The following is a 20,752-nucleotide window of genomic DNA, read 5'->3' as shown; positions in this document are numbered from 1 at the left end:
TGATCTGATCTGTCTAGTTATGCTATCACAAAGTCTACAGAGTGTTACACTAGATGTAAACTCTCTGCTAAAAGTTAGAAAACTCTTCAACAATGGTCATCTGTCTAGGAAAACCTTCCCAAATCACAGACGGTATCACTTACCTAGTGCAATAGTCATGGCAATGTGATCTACTCGTGGGTGTGAAAATGTGCAAAACTAGGTAGATACGTCGATGCTAAAGTTTATATGTACAGCTGTGAATGAATTCTAGAGATTATTTTGTCAGAATTCTCCAGTTATAGAGGAGAAAACAGATTCAAAGAAGTCAAGGAATTTTCTCAAGGCGGTATTAAATAACAGAGCTTATGCTGGAACTCAAGTCTATCAGTTCCTAGTCCCGTGCTCTCTCCAGTGTAGTCCACTAACTCATTCAGTCCTAGTTTCCTGCTCCATTTTTTTTTAAACATTTGTTCCCTCTCTCACTGTCTCTATCAAGTAAATAAATAAAAAAATTAAAAATACATTTTAAAAATAAAGATTTTATTTATTTGTCAGAGAGAGAGAGCACAAGTAGGGGGAATGGCAGGCAAAGGGAAAAGCACGCTCACCGAGCAAGGAGCCCAACGCAGGACTCTATCCCAGGACCCTAGGATCATGAGCTGAAGGCACATGCTTAATCAGCTGAGCCACCCAGGCATGCTCTATTCTTGAATCACTTTCCTTAACAGAAATCTCTACATCTCTTTATGTCAGTGAATAAATCTATGTGCTCGTGTCAGCAAGCATGCATGTGAATGTCTACGTGTCCATGTACAAGTGTTTGTAAAACATATCACTGGGTGTTTATGTCCTTTCTTCTAGGGAAACCTCTAGGTAATTACAGTTCCTTATGTCGGCACCAGCTATGAAGTTGGAGGAAGACTTTTTGAGTCAATCATTAACAAGCTCAATTGGTCTTCTCGCCAATCAGCTCTACTCCTAGGTCTTCAGGAAATGGGGCAAAATTAGTTAGAGTGGAACCAGACTCTCCCGGGGTCAAAACTGGTTCCAGGGCAGTGCAAGCCCCTAGCAAGAAGACGAAGGGGCTGTAAGCATGTGCTCCAGCTAACATGGATACCATCTTGGTTTTCAGCCTAATCATTACGTCCTATGATGTCAGCAAGAAAGGTAAGTACTTCAATAGTCTAATATCCTAGAAAATCCAAAGAGAGACCTAGGATATGGGGGACTATTCTACCAGATTGAGATACAGCCAGTACTCAGTAGGTGATGATTTAAAGTCATCCCATGTATTCTCTTAAACTTATTTCAACTTAGAGATAGCTGTTTCGTGGTGAGAATTCTCCCCCACCCCGTTTTTTAAAAAAAAAGATTTTATTTATTTATTTGAGAGAGTGAGAAAGAGCATGAGCCAGGGAGGAGCAGAGGGAGAGGGAGAAACAGACTCCCCCGAAGCAGGGCTCTGTCCCAGCATGCTGGGATCATGACCTGAGCCTAACAGACTGAGCCTCCCAGGTGCACCCCACAGTGAGAGTCTTTAGAGAATGTGATACATTCTTCTGTCTTATTCATGTAAGGAACATTGAAAGTGCTCTCACTGTTAGACGGCTTTCTTTATTGGAGGGTGCTGTCACAGTTTCAGTATTATCAACACCTACGACTCCCAAATTCATAACCCTTATAAGATGCTGCCTTCCTTTGTTAAGGTGGTACATCCAAACAGATGGGGTTGCTCTTGGGTAAGGAGAGGTGAGGGTAAGGGGGGTGGGTAGGCTGGAATAGCACCATTTGCTGCTCTCTGATACTGTTTATTTAAAACGTGCTTTTTCAAGGTGTCCAAACATTTCATCTCTAAAATTAGCTCATCAGAGTTACAGCCAAACAGTTCAAGGGGCAGCAATAACAAATTTAATGGATGAAGAAAACTCACAACATCCTGTGAGTTACGTGACAAAAAGCATAAATAAGCTATGTTCTTGGTTCCATGGAAACCCAAAGAGATACCTTGTTCAGAGTTACACTGAACAAACTTTCAAAAGTTCTAATATAAGAAGGCAGAAGCCTACTTGTGATCTGTCTGTCAAATAAATAAATAAAATCTTTTTTAAAAAAGCGGCAGATAGAACAAGAAGGAGAAGAGATACAAGCAGCGTTTGAAGGAATTGGTTGATTAGTCTTTTTATTAACTTATTATAATTCTGCTTAACTCGCATTCACCTTTTTTTTTTCCTCCTAAGTGTAATGGACTGGTACTCAGTTTTTCTTATACAAGGTTAACTCCTACTTGTATGTATTTTAAAATCTTTTTTTGTATAGTGTTTGATCTCCCCCATTGCCAGCTCGATGAGAAGGGACTACATTCTTCTGCACTCACCTCTCCAATACCTGGAATTCTGAATAGTACCCAATAAATGTAAATCCTGACCTTTTTTCTCTTTTCGTTTCCAGAGCTCAGAGATAGCAGCTGCCACGTGGAACAGCTGCCTGGGTTCTTCCCAAAGGATGTGAGAAGAACCAGGGATGTGCTCAGGCAAGGTAGGAAATGGGCCCTTCATGAAAAATCACCTTTCCATTCCAGAAAATCTTTACGTCTAAAAGAGGACTGTCTTCCCCAATTCCTAGCCCAGATCTCAAACATCCGATTTTACTTTGTTTTTTTTTTAAGATTTTTAAAATTTATTTGACAGACAGAGATCACCAGTAGGCAGAGGCAGGCAGAGAGAGGAGGAAGCAGGCTCCCCACCGGGCAGAGAGCCTGATGTGGGGCTCGATCCCAGGACCCTGGAATCATGACCTGAGCTGAAGGCAGAAGCTTTAACCCATTGAGCCACCCAGGTGCCCCTCATATATCCAATTTTAAAGATGTGTATTCCCTCAAGAGGCTTTCTGGAAACCAATTTTTAAATTAACAGTTATTACCTAAGGCACGGCTATATCAATCAAACAGCTGAGGGTGAAGAAAGAGAAGGAGGCACGTGTAACCCTCTCTGCATTGGAGAAGACAACCTCAGAGCGTTTCCCTGGGCTGAATTTACTGCAGGCACCTATCTTCATGAGACCCAAGGCAGGAAGGAGAAAGGAAGGAGGAAAGGCACTTAGGACCAAAAACACCTGTTGAGGAAGAAGTGAACTAACGAGAAACAAGTACGGTGTGGAGTTTTAACAGGGGTCACGAATGGAAGATGCTCATCTGGGTACCATTCAGATTAACAACCAGCTTCATTTTTCTATCTGGCTTTTCTCCTTCCAGAGGTTCAGGCACAAGCCAAAACGTCTACCTTCATTCAAAATCAGATTGTGGCTACCCTGCAGTGCCTTAGCTCTGGGAGCAAAGTCAAAGTCAACCTTGTGTATTCAGAGAAAGGGTCAAAGGCCAAGCAGACTCTGAAGAACCTGAGAGTCACCGCTGCTCCCCACAGAAACAGCACTGCCTCCCCAAACTGTCACTTAACCTCCACAACCGAGTTTCAGACTGGATCCCTTCTCACAGGCAAAGGTGAGACTGGAAAATGAGATGGAGGTAGGCACTGACTTCTAGTTGACATCCTTGAAGCCGGGTGGGGCTTAGTAGTAGCTAAAGGCTCAAGGATATGGATTATCCTCTCCTTGGGCAGATCTGGGTCTTCTCTGAAAGTCAGGTTTTTGGGTTTGGTTTATTTTTTAGGATTTTATTTATTTGACAGACACAGATCACAAGGAGGCAGACAGGCAGGCAGAGAGACAGAGGAGGAAGCAGGCTCCCTGCTCCATCCCAGGACCCCTGGGATCAGGACCTGAGCTGAAGGCAGAGGTTTAACCCACTGAGCCACCCAAGTGCCCTGAGAGTCAGTTTTTAATCTCTATGGGCCCTCTAACCCTGACAATGCTGGGATTTTCATGTGATTTCCATTTCTGATGGATCTTCTTTTGATAATGGCTATTTGAATTTTATTTATTTTGAATGCAGACAGTAAAATATTTAAATCTTTTTTTTTAAAGATTTTATTTATTTGACAGAGAGAAATCACAAGAGAGGCAGGCAGAGAGAGAGGAAGGGAAGCAGGCTCTCCGCTGAGCAGAGAGCCCGATGTGGGACTCGATCCCAGGACCCTGAGATCATGACCTGAGCTGAAGGCAGGGTCCCAAACCACTGAGCCACCCAGGCGCCCCCAGACAGTAAAATATTTAAACAGCACAGATTTATAGTGAAAAGTCAGTCTCCCTCCTACTCCAATCTTTCAGTCTTCTAGTTTTCTACGGAACACTATTACCAACTTCCTGAATTTCCTTCCTACTCTAAGCACATATGGACGTACATATCTAAAAACCTAGATGGTAGCATACTATACACACGGTTCTGTATCTTTTTTCCATTTAACAATGTATTGTACAGGTTGTTGCATATCAGCATGTATAATTTTGTCTTATTCAATAATTGTACAGTATTCCCTTTATATGCCTGTACTATATATTTTTTTTTTATTTCCTTAATCTCTAAGCGCAACATGCGGTTCAACCTCATGACCCCAAGATCAAGAGTCTCATGCTACCACCTGAGCCAGCCAGGTGCTCCAGTACTATAATTTATTCCACAAGTTCCTTATCAATGGATATTTGGTTTCAAATCTTCTATAAACACAAACAATATTGCAAGCAATGACCTTATCCATTCTTCTTTGTGTACCTGCAAGTTATCAACCTGATGAAATTCTAAGTAGTAGAAATTCTGCATCAAAGGTTTGCCAGCTATTGCTACATTACCCTCTGTCCCAGTGATTCCCTTTTGGCCTTCCACCCAGGGAAGGAATGCCTGTTCCCCCCTAAGCTGCTGCTGGACAATGGTTCTTTTTTTTTTTTTTTTTTTTTTTTTTGGACAGAGAGAGAGATCACAAGCAGGCAGAGAGGCAGGCAGAGAGAGGGGAGGATGCAGGCTCCCTGCTGAGCAGAGTCACATGTGGGGCTCGATCCCAGGACCCTGAGATCCTGACCTGAGCCAAAGGCAGAGGCCTAACCCACTGAGCCACCCAGGTGCCCCTGGGCAGTGGTTCCTGACATCAGGTGAATTTCTCTGTTCTGCCCTCCTTTCCTCCCCCCTACCTATTCTTTCTGTCAAGCAGATTTTGGCAGTTTCCCTTTACATACAGGCAATCACCTAGATGCTACTGCTACACTGCTGGAAAAATAAAATAAAACTTGACACTTTTAGAGAAACTGGGGGGTTCCCAGGCAGAATAATGGGGGGGAAACTTTAAAAACTAAAGTATGTTTAGAGATTGGGAAATAAGTGGATAGATTCTTGGGATGTGTGGTATAGTAAATTATATATCCTCGCATGGTATGAATGTTTTTGTTCCCTTTCTTGTACTTTCTAAAGTTCACATGGTAACAATTTGTGAGGGAAAAAAACAAACTCTTATTAAAACCTGAAAAAATTCCGGGACGCCTGGGTGGCTCAGTTGGTTGGACAACTGCCTTCAGCTCAGGTCATGATCCCGGAGTCCTAGGATCGAGTCCCGCATTGGGCTCCCAGCTCCATGGGGAGTCTGCTTCTTCCTCTGACCTTCTCCATGCTCATGCTCTCTCTCACTGCCTCTCTCTCTCAAATAAATAAATAAAATCTTTTTTTAAAAATAAAAAAAAAATTAAAAAATAATTAAAAAAAATTCTGACAGCATGTGGGGGTTTTGGTTACTCAATATTAATGTAAAGTAATTCAACCAGGTTGTTTTCCTAACACGTGACACAGCCCCCTGGAGTCACCTCCTCTAAGCACCAATGGCAGGTGTCAATATTAGTGAATTTAAGTCATTCTGGAGTCTAGAGCACTCTGTGCAGGATGGGTTTTTCTTGGATATAGTACTATGCATTGTAGGATTCCAGGCAATTAAGGACACTAGTTCTTAGAAATTTGGGACAAGGGAAACTGGGTGATTAAGGAGGTGGAGGAATGCCAGAGATCAACCTGACCTAATTCAAAAATTTGCCCTGGGCACGTTTCTTCCTCCTTCCTTTATGGCATGGTGGTTGATTCCTGAATGCAGAATGTAAGCTAATACCCAGTACTATTTGAGCTGTGCAAAGAGATTAAATGGATGTTTGTTGGCTAGTGTGTGGACCTAATCAACATTCATGACACATTTCTATGGAATAATGATGATTTCGAAACAACCAACTTATGAATGGACTTTTGAAATAGCATTCCATTTATAAATTTGAAACTTCCCATTCTGAATTTAAAATTACATTGAATACCAGGATGTGAGAAACACCAAGTAGAGTAGAAATACAAATTAAATAAATGGTCATATATACAAGGTCATAAAAGAGATGCCTTCTGAAAATACCACACTCTCAGTCTGCACAAGAGGATGTCCCAGAAACAATCAGAAGACAGTTTATGAAAATGTTCCCAGAGCAAAGTAGGAATTTGAAACTGGAAGGATGATAATGTACTACACAACACAATCATCAGAAGATGTGGGTCAACATGGAATGTAGAAAAATGTCAGATGGAGACCATTTGTTCCTGTTTATGGAATTAGGTCAATGAAAAGATCCTCTATTATAAATATCCCAAAATTTCTTTCTGGTGGACAGAGATGACTCATTAGGTCTTTTTCACTTATGGTATAGTTTATACCATCTAGTTCCTATTGCTCAGATTCTATATAAATCTAGAATTTCTTTTTTCTTAAAGATTTTATTTATTTATTTGACACAGAGAGAGAGAGAACATAAGCAGAGGGAGTAGGAGAGAGAGAAGCAGGCTTCCTGCTCAGCAGGGATCCCGATGCAGGACTCGATCCCAGGACCCTGGGATCATGACCTGAGCTAAAGGCAGACACCTAACAACTGAGCCACCCAGGTGCCCCTAAATCTAGAATTTCTAATTAGATTTCAAAAGAATGCATATGTTTAGAACAGGGTACCTAGAAGAAAAAAAGTCCTACCTGATCCATTTGATGGATACATTCTCCTATGTAAGTTTGTTTTTTTTTTAAGATTTTATTTATTTGACAGACAGAGATCTCAAGTAGGTGAAGAGGAAGGCGGGGGTGGGGGGGGGCGGGGGAGCAGGCTTCCCACTGAGCAGAGAGCCCGATATGGGGCTTGATCCCAAGACCCTGGGATCATGACCCAAGCTGAAGGCAGAGGCCCCAACCAGTGAGCCACCCAGGCACCCTTATGCAAGTTTTTTTAAATGTCATTTTAGTATATAGATTAGGCTCCTTGGAATTTGATTAGTGCAAGCTGATTTCTTTTTTTTAAGATTTTATTTATTTATTTGACAGAAAGATCACAAGGAGGCAGAAAGGCAGGCAGAGAGACAGAGGAGGAAGCAGGCTCCCTGCTGAGCAGAGAGCCCAATGTGGGGCTCGATCCCAGGACCCTGAGATTATGAGCCAAAGGCAGAGGCTTTAACCCATTGAGCCACCCAGATGCCCCATGATTACTGCGAACTGATTTCTAAGGACGGTTTTTCCCATGTGAAACTGGGGTGTAGGAGGAATAACATCAAATGAGTGTTTATTCTGATATTATCATCTCTGACGAGTTAATTTCTCCAGTGCTCAGTTTCTACAGCTACAAATGAGATATTTGACTAGATGACATCATTTCTAGATATGTAAAGGGAGGTTGAGATCGGAAGCACAAACTCAACAGCAATATGTAAGGCCACTCAAATAAGAGCTTTCGACCTGCTGGTATTAGTACAGAATAATCTCCAAGGGAGATTCCCACTCAAATATACTGTACCTAATGTTCCCTATTTAAAATAAATTATTTTGTAATAAAGCAAAGCATCATCTTCTAAGTCATCCCACTTCATAGATTTGGAGTTTGTACCTCCCCTGAAAGGGGGGCATTCTTGCTCAAATATCCTTAGCCAACGAAAAACTAATATTGCAATACCGTCGTCATTGGGAATGCAGTGGTTCTATTTACAGATGTGCTCCACCTTAATGCTCAGTTACCTAGCAGATGAGACCTAAAACACCTGCCAACATAGATGGACATTAATTTCAAAGCTTGGGCAGAACTGAAAATACACTGACAGATGAAGCCTATTAAGGAGACTTTGAAACAGTAGCTCCCAGGAGGTGGGAAGACATGCCACATTGAAATACCATTATCCCTGTGGCTAGAGGGCACAGTTCTACTAGAGGATCACTAGGTTTTTTCCTTCTCTTTCAATCATAGCATCATCCAGTGTGCAAAGTGTTTTCACACCTGCTTCATCATTTTTATTTCTGATCTTCCTGTTACCCCCTGTGAAATAGGTAGGCCAAGAATTACTTCATTATAACAGCTTACAAATAAGGAAGCCAAAACACAGAGAACTTATATGACTTGTCCAAAATGGGATTTATCTTCCATCTCATCTGTCTCAGAAACATGTATGTTTTTACTTCAGAGAACTGACTGGCACCATACTGGAAATACTTCATATAATTTCCTTGTTTTTCCTTTTCAACCTGTTGGCTCTCTGTCTCTGCCTATCTTTGCCAACACTGTCTTCCTGATTAAACTGAAGGCAGGGACTATTCCTTCCTCTGTAATTTCACGTGCAGTGCCTGGTATTGTGGCCGTTGGCCTCTGAAGTCAAGAACTACCATTTCACATGGACTTAACCAAGACTTGGGAAAATAATTTAGACAAGTCAAGTAGGACTTACAGACTTTGATTTAACAAGCAATGATTAGAGACTATTAGCAACAAAATATGAACCAGTGTCTGAATCCGACTAGGTAAAGTCTCCAGCCAAGTGGAGTTAGTTAGTTAGTTAGACTACAGCCAGAATCCAACTGTGTCTCAACACTTCCACAGCTGGTTTGAGCCATGAGCATCTTTCACTTGGATTTCTGCAATAGCCTCCTAACAGGTTTTTCTGCTTTGACCCTTGCCCCGCTACGGTCTATTTTTTTTTTAATTTTATTTATTTATTTGACAGAGATCACAAGTAGGCAGAGAGGCAGGCAGAGAGAGAAAGGAGGGGAAGCAGGTTCCCTGCTGAGCAGAGAGCCTGATGCGGGGCTCGATCCCAGCACTCTGGGATCATGACCTGAGCCGAAGGCAGAGGCTTTAACCCACTGAGCCACCAAGGCGCCCCTAAGATTTTATTTATTTATTTGGCAGAGAGAGACACACCGAGAGAGAGAGAGAGAGAGAGAGAGAGCGCACAGGCAGGTAGAATGGGAGAGGGGGAAGCAGGCTCTCCATTGAACAAGGAGCCCAATGTGGGACTCGATCCCAGGACTCTGGGATCATGACCTGAGCTGAAGGCAGATGCTTAACCGACTGAGCCATCCGGGCATCCCTGGATCCCCATTTCAATCAGAATAAAAACCAAAGTCCTTAAACTAGCCTATGAGGCTCCTGATACAGGCCTGTTTCCTTTAGAACTTTCCTCATCTCCAACTACCCTGTGTTCACTCCATTCCAGTCTCATTGCCCTCCTGGCTTCTCCCCTAAAATCATAACATGTCAGACAGACTCACTCTACCTCAGGGCCTTTACCAGAGCTGCCCCTTCTGCCTACATCATTGCTTTCTCAGGCCTGTGCTTAGCTAATCCCCTACCTTCTTCAAGCCTTGCCTTACTTCTCATTTTCTCAAGGAGACCAGCTTGCATTGCTGGTTGCCCAGCCACTGCCCACCTACACCTCCAGACTGCTCCCTAACCTTGCTCTGGTTTTAGTTTTTTTGTTTGTTTGTTTTGTTTTGTTTTTTAATAGCACTTACCCCCTTCTAAAGTAAAATAAAGTTGGGGCACCTGGGTGACTCAACTGGTTAAGCATCTGCCTCCAGCTCAGGTCATGATCCCCGGGTCCTGGGATCATGCCCTGTCTCAGGCTCTCCCTGCTCAGCGGGAAGTCTGCTTCTCCCCCTCCCTCTGCCTGCCACTCCCCCTACTTGTTCACTCTCTCTCAAATAAACTAATAAAATCTTAAGAAGAAAAAAACAAAGTTTACTGTATTTACTGTTGTCTGCTTCCCCTTGTCCCTCCTCAATCCTCCTTCCGCCTTCCTTGATCCCTTGCTAGAATGTATCAAACAGATATATCCAAAGTACGAAGCAGTCCCTGGTACAGAATGGATATTCATTTAAAAATAATTACTGGGGTGCCTGGGTGGCTCAGTAGGTTAAAGCCTCTGCCTTCGGCTCAGGTCATGATCTCAGGGTCCTGGGATCGAGCCCCACATCAGGCTCTCTGCTCAGCAGGAAGCCTGCTTCCTCCTCTCTCTCTGCCTGCCTCTCTGCCTACTTGTGATCTCGCTCTGTCAAATAAATAAAATCTTAAAAAAATAATAATTACTTTCTTGGGACACCTGGGTGGTTCAGTTGGTTAAGTGTCTGCCTCTGGCTCAGGTCATGATCCTGCAGTCCTGGGATCAGGTCCCACATGAGGCTCCTTGCTCAGCAGGGAGCCTGGGTCTCCCTCTGCTTGCCACTCCCCTTACTTGTGTGCGCTCGTGCTCTCTCTCTCTCTGAAAAATAAATAAATAAAATATTTTAAAAATATATATTTACTTTTTTAAATAAAGTATTCAAAGGGGGTTGCCTGGGTGGCTCAGTGTGTTAGGTATCTGCCTTTGGCTCGAGTCATGATCCCAGCGTCCTGGGATGGAGTCCTATATCAGGTTCCCTGCTGAGCTTCTCCCGGCCCTCTCTTTGTCCCTCCCCCTGCTCGAGCTCGCTCTCTCTCTCAAATAAGTGAATAAACAAAATCTTTTTAAAAAATTTACTTTCTGGGTTGCCTGGATGGCTCAGTCAGTTAAGCATCTGACTCTTGATCTCAGCTCAAGTTTTTGTTTTTTTTTTTTTAAGATTTTATTTATTTATTTGACAGAGAGAAATCACAAGAGAGGCAGGCAGAGAGAGAGGAAGGGAAGCAGGCTCTCCGCTGAGCAGAGAGCCCGATGCGGGACTCGATCCCAGGACCCTGAGATCATGACCTGAGCTGAAGGCAGCGGCTTAACCCACTGAGCCACCCAGGCGCCCTCAGCTCAAGTTTTGATCTCAGGGGCATGAGTTGAAGCCTCATGTTGGGGGCCATGCTGGGAAGAGCCTACTTTAAAAATCTGCTTTCTGAAAGAATGAAATTGACAAGGCACCTGGGTAGCTCAGTCCTTAAGTGTCTGCCTTCAGCTCAGGCTAGTCCTGGGATTGAGACCCACATTGGGCTCCCTGTTCAGTGGGAAGCCTGCTTCTCCCTCCCCCACTCTCCCTGCTTGTGTTCTCTCTCTGTCTCTTTCTCTGTCAAATACATAAATAAAATCTTTTAAAAAAATGAATGAAATTGAGGAGTGCATGAAGCTGGGTGGTTTCTCCTTCCTCCACCTCCCTTGCTTTCCCCAAACATCTCTCAAAGAAGTTGACTTAAGACTTCAGTTAGAGGGGTGCCTGGGTGGCTCAGTTGGTTAAGCCGCTGCCTTCGGCTCAGGTCGTGATAACAGGGTCCTGGGATCAAGTCCCGCATTGGGCTCTCACTCTCTCTGCCTGCCTCTCTGCCTACTTGTGACCTCTCTCTCTGTCAAATAAATAAATAAAATCTTTTTTTAAAAGATTTTATTTATTTATTTGACAGAGAGAGAGGTCATAAGTAGGCAGAGAGGCAGGCAGAGAGGGAGAAACAGGCTCCCCACTGAGCAGGGAGCCCGATGCGGGGCTCGATCCCAGGACCCTGAGATCATGACCTGAGCCAAAGGCAGAGGCTTAAACCACTGAGCCACCCAGGCGCCCCAATAAATAAAATCTTTAAAAAAAAAAAAAAAAAAAGACTTCAGTTAGATAGACCTGCAGCAAGCATTAAGGCAAATTATGGTATTTCACATTCTTCCTTGGACTTTGGAGCCAACTTTTTAAAGAAGGAAACTTTCAACAGTGTTACACCCTCCGTCATTATTATTACAGTCTTAAGTATGATAAACAAACGCGATATGATCTACTCTTTTACTTTGAACCTACATTAGTCAAGGCCTCCTTGGGAATTTAATCCATATCTCTTATTAGTATCTCTATCCTCATTTACTCTTGGCATATTTTGTGCCTACTCCCTAAACCTATGGACAGATCAACGGGGCCACATTAGAAATTTAATATCAGCTCGGTAGAAATAGGGTTTCTTCAGGTAAAACAAAGGCAGGATGACGTTTTCTCAGTTGTTTTTTCATTGTTTCTTTCTTGTTTTATAGCTTTTTTACCAGGGATCTCCCAATGTAAGGTCTATGTGGTGATGAGCGCTGCATTGGAGACTTTTCCCACCACCATCACCTCCATCCCTCCTGGGAATAAAGAAGGAGCGAAAACTACAAGTACTGATGATTTTTCTAGCCCTTTGAAAGACGGTACAGAATAAGTAGGGGTGAGACAAGAATAGAAAGGAAAAGAAACACTTTTAGCCCCAACGTGAGTTTGGGTTTTCTAGGATTTTCTGGGAGGCTGAGAAATTACATGGATTTTACATCAGAAAATCACTCCATTTCTTCTCTAAACAAGGTCCCAGAAGTGTATGTAGTTTGACACTATTAATAATCTTTTACCTCCACACAAGTGAGCTTGTGACCACTTTTGGGGACAGAATGAATCGTATTTGTGTGGCGGGGATTCCAGCCATTGTGTGTATAGACGGACAACATTTAAACACTAAGCAGCATCACAATGAGGACAATAACCAAGTGCACACTTTGACCTGCACTGTTTTTAGGAAATGGCTCTCCCTAAACTGGTCAGGACTCGAATTCTGTTTAGCTTACATCCCAATTCTCATGGGAGAGATGTAAATATAAGATTAGTAATAACAAGATGCATAAAAGGGCATTTATCCCTAAGTTTGCCTTTTGACCCAAAAGAAATGCCAAATCACCTTTGTTCCTCCTACTCCGCACTACAATCAAGCGAAGCACAGGGAAGGTGGTTTTCTGATCCCACACAGTATGTCTGTCTGAGCATAAGGGGAGAGACCAAGAGGGTCTGGTGAAAGACGAGTTCAGAACTCCTTGCCATCCACCCCCCTACCCTGAAAGCAATGCAAGAATCACTTCTACTTGATCATGGCCAATCCCAAATCCCAGGGAGGGTGACTCATTGGGAAGAGGCTGCAAAGGAGGTTAAAGCAGAGACCATGAGGTCCACCCCACTCCTGACTCTGAGTCTGAATTGGAAATTCAGCCTATTGTCTCTGCATTGGGATGGACCCCTGTTAGTCTGGGGACCTAGAAGAACTTCAAGTCAGAGTATCAATCTCTTCCCTCTCTCAGGTTCTCTTCTCCTTCTTTTCCTCCTCTCTCTCCTTTTAGACACAGATGAGAACCTAAAGAAGAGGCAGAAATGGAGCATTGTGGTCAAATTTCTGATTGCTGTCACCCTGTTGTTGAGTGGAGTTGCCATTATAGTGTTTGTCATTTTTGAAGTCCCATGCCCTGTAAGTATGTGGATGTATTGGGTCCCTGGACTTATCTATAAAGACTTTGTTCTGGGGCTGCCTGGGTGGCTCAGGTGGTTGAGCACCTAACTCTTGATCCCAGCTCAGGTCTTGATCTCAGTGTCGAGAGTTCAAGTCCTGCATTGGGCTCCATGCTGGGTATGGAGCTTATTTAAAAAAAAAAAAAATGTTTATAAAGACTTTCTTCTTCTGTTCCAGAGGCAGGTTCGCATAATGAAAAAAGCATAGACTTTGGGGTTTGGATAGAACTGCCACTCACATTCACTAGCTGAGTAGCTTTGAGAAAGTTGCTTGACTTTTCCAACAAGATTTGGCTCATCTGTTAAATGGGACTAATGATATTTTCCTCTTAGGGTGCTTTTGAAGGTTAATTAAGATCCTGTGTGAAAGGCATCTGGCACATTGGCGTTGCTTGCTGAATGTGAGTTCCTGACCCCTGCTGTACTTGGACATTCTCTACAGAGGATGGATCCAATGAGATAGAGTGTTTTCTTTAGAAATGACACTTTTCTTGGAATGGTCTGACAGGAGATTTGGAAGGTAACCAAATGCATACCAGCTACCTACAATTAACACCAGTCACTTTTTTCCTTCAGAGTCAATGCCGGAGAACCAGAGAACTATGCCAATGCCAGCGGTTATGGAGAAGGCAAAGGAAGGCAGGCCAGCAACCTGGGGCAGCTGAATCCCAGCTTGAGTCTCAGCCCAAGAAGGAAAGTGGTCTCTGTATGGTTTATGTCATTTGCTTGTAGAAAATGAGGTTCATATATAAGTGCTGGGAGACAGGGAGCTGCTTCACTTATGAAGCGAATATCGGTGTTTCTTTTATGTGTCAGGAAATAGGTAGGTACTACTACTACTGTTTTATTTTCCTCACATCAGCCAAGCCATAACATAATATTTATTGAAAATGTATTCTTTCTGAGACCCAGCTATAATCAGTCAAAATGTCTAGAGTGGGGCAAGGTAACTTATTTTTTAAGATTTTTTAAACCACCCTAAGTAGAGGTGGATTTACTGTGAAATTAATGAAGCTTAAACTTCAGGACCCATGGGACTTGTATGAAGCTTGTATCAAATTTTGTATTCTTCAAATTCATATTCTTTTTATTTAAAAAAGGTGCCCCAAATTGTCAGAGTTCAGAACCCACAGCATATGTACCCATCCCTGCCCCTGGGTAACTCTTACATCGCCCTGCAAAGTTTGAATAGTTGGCAAAGTAGCTTCTTTCCTTCTGGCCCTTGGTTTCCCCACAGAGTCCTAAGCTCCTGTTGCCCTTTGGTGTTTAAAACAGACACAACACCACTGTTACAGCGCAACCGCCTTAAATCCAGTTTCCCTGTCAGAAGTGTGCCTTCTCTACAACATCCACAATACTCACTAAGATGAGGCCTCCAATACTTTCAAAATTAAAGGGGGGGGGGCGGTACCTCAGTGGCACTACTGGTTAAGTGACCAACTCCTGGTTTTGACTCGGGTCATGATCTCAGAGTTGTGAGATCGAGCCCGGCGGTGGGCTCCTCCCTCAACCGAGTCAGCCTGAGATTTTTTCCCTTTCTCCCTCTCCCTCTGTCTCTGCTCCTCGTCCCCCCAGCCGCACTCTTTCTCTAAAATAAATGAACTAATAAATAAAATCTTTAAAAAAAATAAAATTAGGGGCGCCTGGGTGGCTCAGTGGGTTAAAGCTCTGCCTTCAGCTCAGGTCATGGTCTCAGGGTCCTGGGATCGAGCCCTGCACCGGGCTCTCTGCTCAGCGGGGAGCCTGCTTCTCCCTCTCTCTCTGCCTGCCTCTCTGCCTACTTGTGATCTCTTTCTCTGTCAAATAAATAAATAAAAATCTTAGAAAAAATAAAATTAAATTAAAGAAGGAATCCACTTTTGCAGAATTAGAGCACTGAGAATGGGTCTCAAAGATGATCTAGTCCAGGATGGTACATGTACCTACTCTTTAATTCTGTGTCGACTACAAGTTTCAATACACAGTGCACGCAAAGCTGAGTGAGTTCTGGAGATCCAACGCACAGAATAGTGATTATAGTCAACAAGACTGTATTACAGACCTCAAAACTGCTAAGAGACTAAATCTTAAATGTTCTTGCCACCAAAAGAACTGGTAATTATTACGACATGATACAGGTGTTACGGTAATAACCATATTGCAATATATAAATGAATGCAGTTGGGCGCCTGGGTCGCTCAGTTGGTTGTGTCTGCTTTTGGCTCAGGTCCTGATCTCAGGGAGCCAGTCCCACGTCAGTCTCCCTGCTCAGCGGGGACTCTGCTTTTCCCTCTGCCTCTCCCCATCCTTGCTCATGCTCGCTCACTCTCTCTTTCTCTCTCTCTCAAATAAATAAAATCTTTTTAAAAAAATGTATGCAGTCAACACACTATACACAAACTTACACAATGTTATATGTGAATTATATCTCAGTTTTTGAAACCGAAGCACAGCACTCTTTCCATCCAGACATGGCATCAGAAATATTTCTTTTCACACTGTTTCAGGTACCCAATGCCAACTTATTTGTCATCTCTAGTCTAGGATACTACTTTCTATAATCTGGTTTCTGCTAATATTGGATGATGAGCTCATGTAAATCAGTATGATTTAATCACAGGACGTATGTGTAGTTCTTTGCTCCACTCTGCCTTATCATTTCTATCGAACACTGGAAGAAATAGGCCTGAAGGGGAATAAAAAACCTAGTCCAGAATTAGAGGTGACTACATAGTAGCAACACTGATTGCATTCCTCCTACCAACAAAAGAAGCTACCAAATCATAAAAGAATTAATAAAAAGAATAATGAGCAACTTTAGACATTACCTCATTTGAGTCCACAAAAACTGTGGGAGGTAGCTACAGCAGGTATCTACATTTTACTGATACTTAAACTGAGGCTCAGAGAGGTTGTGTAACAAGCAGCTGGTAGAAACAGAAGTGAAATCCAGGTCCTTCATTCCTATACTAAAATTTTACTGAAAGCCTTCTATGCACAAAGTTCCTTACCTTTAAGAAGGTCACACTCTATGTTCATAATTTAAGCCTTTAGAAAGAACACAGAAAATCAGATGGGACATGGAATTAGATATACCAAGAGTGGAACTGGATTAGTAAAAAAATATTTGGTCCACAGAGACTCAGATCTCGGTCTCTTTTCAAACATAGTGAGGCTGTGTGGGTTTGATTCAAGAAATGAAACAGAATCCCTGTACCAAGGGGATCCACAGTACCTGCATACCAAGAGCTTTTTCCATTCAAGGCAAATGGGTGGATAGGCTCTTTGCTACTGGGTTATAGGGTCCAACCAATTGTAGGTTCTCATGCATAAATAAGTGTACCTTGCTGATACTTTCTGTGTAAATACAATAACTTTTCCTAGAATTTCTGGATAACAAAGAGGCAAAATGATATGTACTCGGAATTAAATGGGGTTGGTACATGAAGGAATACCCATTTGCATCCTCTTTACCGCTCATTTCCTTTCAATCTCTAGGTCGGACAAGATGCTCCCAACTCATCAAGTCCAAAGAAAGCTGCAAGGATCACTATCATCCACGAGACATACTTCTGAAAAGCTTTTCTCTGCTTCGCACATTGAATGAAGGATACCGCACTGTCTTTTCCCTGTTATTAACTAATATTGGTAGGTTCCTGTGAATTCACTCATTATCTTCAGCAGGGACATTACAATCAAACACTATGCCAGGCCAATTTAGGAAGAACCTGGGCTTAGCAGTCAGGCTTACCTTCATGCCACTACTACTGTCTTAGCCACAGGCCTCTGAGATTCACGGAAAACGGGTATCTTTGCATCCCATCTAACGAGAACAAAAAGTCTTCCCTCTGAGCACTATGAATGGACCCATTGCCCTCTTTGACAAACGGTTCACACACAGCCTCCAAGTGGCAAAGCAGCCACTGGTGTGGCACAGTTTACGAGCTCCTCTGCTTCCTCACAGCTGAATTCACTCCCACTGGCTCTCGGCTGGCTGAAGGTTGGGGTTCCTGCTTTCCCAGGCTGATATTCATAGCGCTTTATGATTTAGCCTCTGCCCTATACGGAGCTACCCACACACTGGTGAGGGGAACATGACGCTAAGCATTCCAGAAGTCCTCCTTCTACGTCATCCTCAAGGGGCTTAGGGTCTGCATAAAATATGAGGTTTCTTATAATTCACAACTCTTCAAGTGGGCCTGACATTACACCCTAAACCACAATGTGGAGCTGCATACATTTTGAACAAGGATTCCACAGCAAAATGATGATGGATGATCTTTCTTACAAAGGCACAGCTCTGAGTCAAGTCTGACCTGCCCAGGTGAGAGTTTGGCGAGGAAGCAGAAACAGCGGTTGTTGAAGGGAACAGGTTAGGAAAAGGGATTGGCAGGTGGGATAAGACTGTCGTTCTGCTTGTAGTATTAGAGTCTTGAAACCATTCCGTTTCATTTTAGCAAGATGTAACTGTCACTAATTCTGTTTTCTTTGTTCTCTGTAAAAACCACATATGGGTTGTATCCTTCTCCCTTTTCCATCAGGTACTGCCCTCAAAAAGTGATTCTAAAAACTAGACCAACAGGGAAAAATGTCTTGCTCCAAGCCCCAATTTATTATTCAAGCTAAGCCTGGAAGATATGGAACAGATACAAAGCATGGAAGATGATAGTTCTGAAATATAGGAGGTGGAGAGGACAGAGCACTGGGAGTGCCATTTGGATAAATGAGTATATTATCTCACCTCACACGGATTCACAACATTGCCTCCAGTTTATCCTGCCATCTGTGGTTGGGTCTAACCATGAGATGAGGGGGAAAAAAGCTTGCTCCTTCCCAGGACCACTAGGGAGGATGATTACAAACATTCTATACTTAGAAGCTCTTGGTCTAGGACTGATGCCTACATTCATCTCCACCCTTCCCAGCTTCAACCACCACAGAATGTCCTTTAATCCAGAAACATGAGGTTCCCCAGGAGACGAAAACTGTGGCAAAGTTTACATTTCTTAAATCTTCTGCAAGACTGTAATTTGGGTAACATTTGTACTGACTTTACAGAAATTCACTGATGGAACCAGTGTGTATTTTAGGGGCACCTGGGTGGCTCAGTGGGTTAAAGCCTCTGCCTTCAGCTCGGGTCATGATCCCAAGGTCCTGAGATCGAGCCCCACATCAGGCTCTCTGCTTAGCAGGGAGCTTGCTTCCCCCCCCCCCCCCCCCGCCTGCCTCTCTGCCTACTTGTGATCTCTCTCTCTCTCTCTGTCAAATAAATAAATAAAATCTTTTAAAAATAATTTTTTAAAGTGGTATTTTGCTTTGTGGACAACTTGTTTTCTCTGACAGAGCATTTTCTGAGGATTTTCTGACTCCCTAATTAGTTAACAGTTTTGAATCCCACATTCTCTTACTGGTAAGGGATCTTCAAAAACTGAGAGACTGGAGAGAGAGCAGAAGGGAAGGGAGAACTCTTACATGGAGTTTGGGATGTGAACTTTTAGCCTGCAGATCCCTTTACAGCAAGACACAGTTCTCCCTGTCACCACCATAGACTCAGCTACAGATTCAACTTGATAAAACAATTTCTAAGGAGTGCCTGATTGATGTGTCAGTCATGTAGCTAGCTGTAGAGCTTGCAACTTACTAGCGACAGCTGCCCAATGCCATGTGAAGTAACAGACTGGTTTTTGGTTTATTTCTTCCTTCAGTTTAATGTTATGTAATGTATTTAAACCCTTATTTAAATAAAACTTGTTTTCAGGAGTGCCAATTATTCCTATGGGAAGTGACAAGCCAGTAAGATTTTAATTGCAAATTTATTCTCATTAAGTTACCACACTTTGTTTTTTGATCATTAAAGGACATTCTCATTACAACAAGTTTTAGGAAATGCTGGAAGGTGTAAAGAATAAACGAAAAAACAAGAAAGAAGGGATACCTAATCCCACCTTCCAAAGATAACTACTCTTAATACTTCGATGTATCTCTTTATAGACATTGCAAAGACACATGTTTCACAAATCACATCATATTCTCCATACCATTTTAAACCTGTCCTTTTTTGTTTAATACATTACTACTGTGTTTCCAGTTGGCCAAGTAATTTTTTTTTTTTAAGATTAACTTTAAGTAATCTCTACGCCCAGCATGGGGCTGAAACTCACAACCCCAAGATCAAGAGTTGCATGCTCTACTGACTGAGCCAGCCAGGCACCCCTAAATTTTTCTTTCTTTATTTTTTAAGGAATCTCTGTACCTAACATGGGGCTTGAACTCATGACCCTGAGATTAAGAGTCACATGCTCTACTGACTGAGCCAGCCAAGTGCCCCCAGTTGGCACAAATATCAAGTTGTGCTTTTTTTCAAGTCTTGGCGTTGAGAAACTTGGAAGTCATTCTATCTTTTTGAAATGCTTAAGTCACCATAAAACTTTCTGATAGGCCCAAAGATTAAGGTGGGTAATTGCTTAGGACAGAAAAAAGCAAATTCACAGGAACCCTCTAATTTAAACTCTTAAAGGTATTGCTGAATCACTTTAATTATTGCGATTGTGTGTTAAAAGCATAACTTTCTTCAATATAAAGACTTAAAATACAAAACAGTTTTATATTCTGTTTTGCCATTTATTTTTTTAAGAGTTTTGCTTTTTTTAAAAGATTTTATTCATTTATTTGACACACAGAGAGAGATCACAAGCAGGCAGAGGCAGGCGGTGGGAGCAGGGGCGGGGAAGCAGCCTCCCTGCTGAGCAGAGATGTGGGGCTCGATCCCAAGACCCTGAGATCATGACCTGAGCTGAAGGCAGAGGCTTAACCCACTGAGCCACCTAGGCACACCGCCATTTCTTTATTTTTAACCTGTGATTCATTTATATACCTGTGATCTCAAAAATCAAAGCAACTGAGGACAGTCTGGACCTCTGAAAGGCCTGGGGAGGACATTAGCATCTCTCCTTTTCTGTGTTACTACTCAAAGAGAGGACTTAAGGATGGTTCTCTCCTAATCATCATCTACCCCCATCCTTCTTATTTTAGAGCCTCTTTGAGCAGTGTTCAGCTGATTCTGACCCAAAGCACTTTCCCTATGTTTATGCCCAGAAATAGACATTTTCCAAGGAAAATCCAAGGAAGAGTTCCTTTATGTACTTATGACTAGGAGCCAGGAACCCTTCTTTTTTCTTTGCTTCAGACAGGTTGACAGTCCAAACTGTCAACTCCTTGACAACTCCTCATGGCTCCTCCTTACCTCACACTCAGATCCTCCACTCTCAGAAAGGATTTTACTTCTGGAGTTCACACATCCTGCCCCGATTTGGCATTTACCTTTTCCTGTATACTGCCTTAGTCCT

The 20,752-nt window shown here is 42.7% G+C and overlaps 2 protein-coding genes across 5 annotated transcripts in view; one reads left to right on the top strand and one right to left on the bottom strand.

The window, feature by feature from the left end:
• ACACA (acetyl-CoA carboxylase alpha) overlaps positions 1-20,752 on the bottom strand; it is a 290,224-nt gene that overhangs the window by 253,387 nt on the left and 16,085 nt on the right. The window lies entirely within an intron of this gene.
• C18H17orf78 (chromosome 18 C17orf78 homolog) lies at positions 1,003-17,239 on the top strand. Of its 3 annotated transcripts, XM_045985485.1 has the most exons (7): positions 1,003-1,149; positions 2,431-2,517; positions 3,233-3,478; positions 12,158-12,277; positions 13,262-13,386; positions 14,004-14,120; positions 16,905-17,239. In XM_045985485.1, the coding sequence occupies exons 1-7, from the start codon at positions 1,092-1,094 to the stop codon at positions 16,980-16,982; spliced, it is 831 nt and encodes a 276-aa protein (XP_045841441.1). In that variant the 5' UTR covers positions 1,003-1,091; the 3' UTR covers positions 16,983-17,239. The 3 variants fall into 3 exon arrangements, with proteins under 3 accessions (XP_045841441.1, XP_045841442.1, XP_045841443.1); XM_045985486.1 differs by lacking the exon at positions 3,233-3,478; XM_045985487.1 differs by lacking the exons at positions 12,158-12,277; positions 13,262-13,386; positions 16,905-17,239 and having other exon boundaries at positions 14,004-14,092.

This window comes from Meles meles, chromosome 18, assembly GCF_922984935.1.
Source record: "Meles meles chromosome 18, mMelMel3.1 paternal haplotype, whole genome shotgun sequence".
NCBI classification, from domain to species: domain Eukaryota; kingdom Metazoa; phylum Chordata; class Mammalia; order Carnivora; family Mustelidae; genus Meles; species Meles meles.
This window is presented reverse-complemented; position numbering and strand designations above follow the sequence as displayed.

Coding starts and splice junctions, on each gene's coding strand:
- C18H17orf78 (XM_045985485.1), top strand. CDS start 1,092: ATGGATACCATCTTGGTTTTCAGCCTAATCATTACGTCCTATGATGTC. Junction 1,150..2,430: donor CTATGATGTCAGCAAGAAAG/GTAAGTACTTCA, acceptor TTTCGTTTCCAG/AGCTCAGAGATAGCAGCTGC. Junction 12,278..13,261: donor AGAAGGAGCGAAAACTACAA/GTACTGATGATT, acceptor CTCTCCTTTTAG/ACACAGATGAGAACCTAAAG.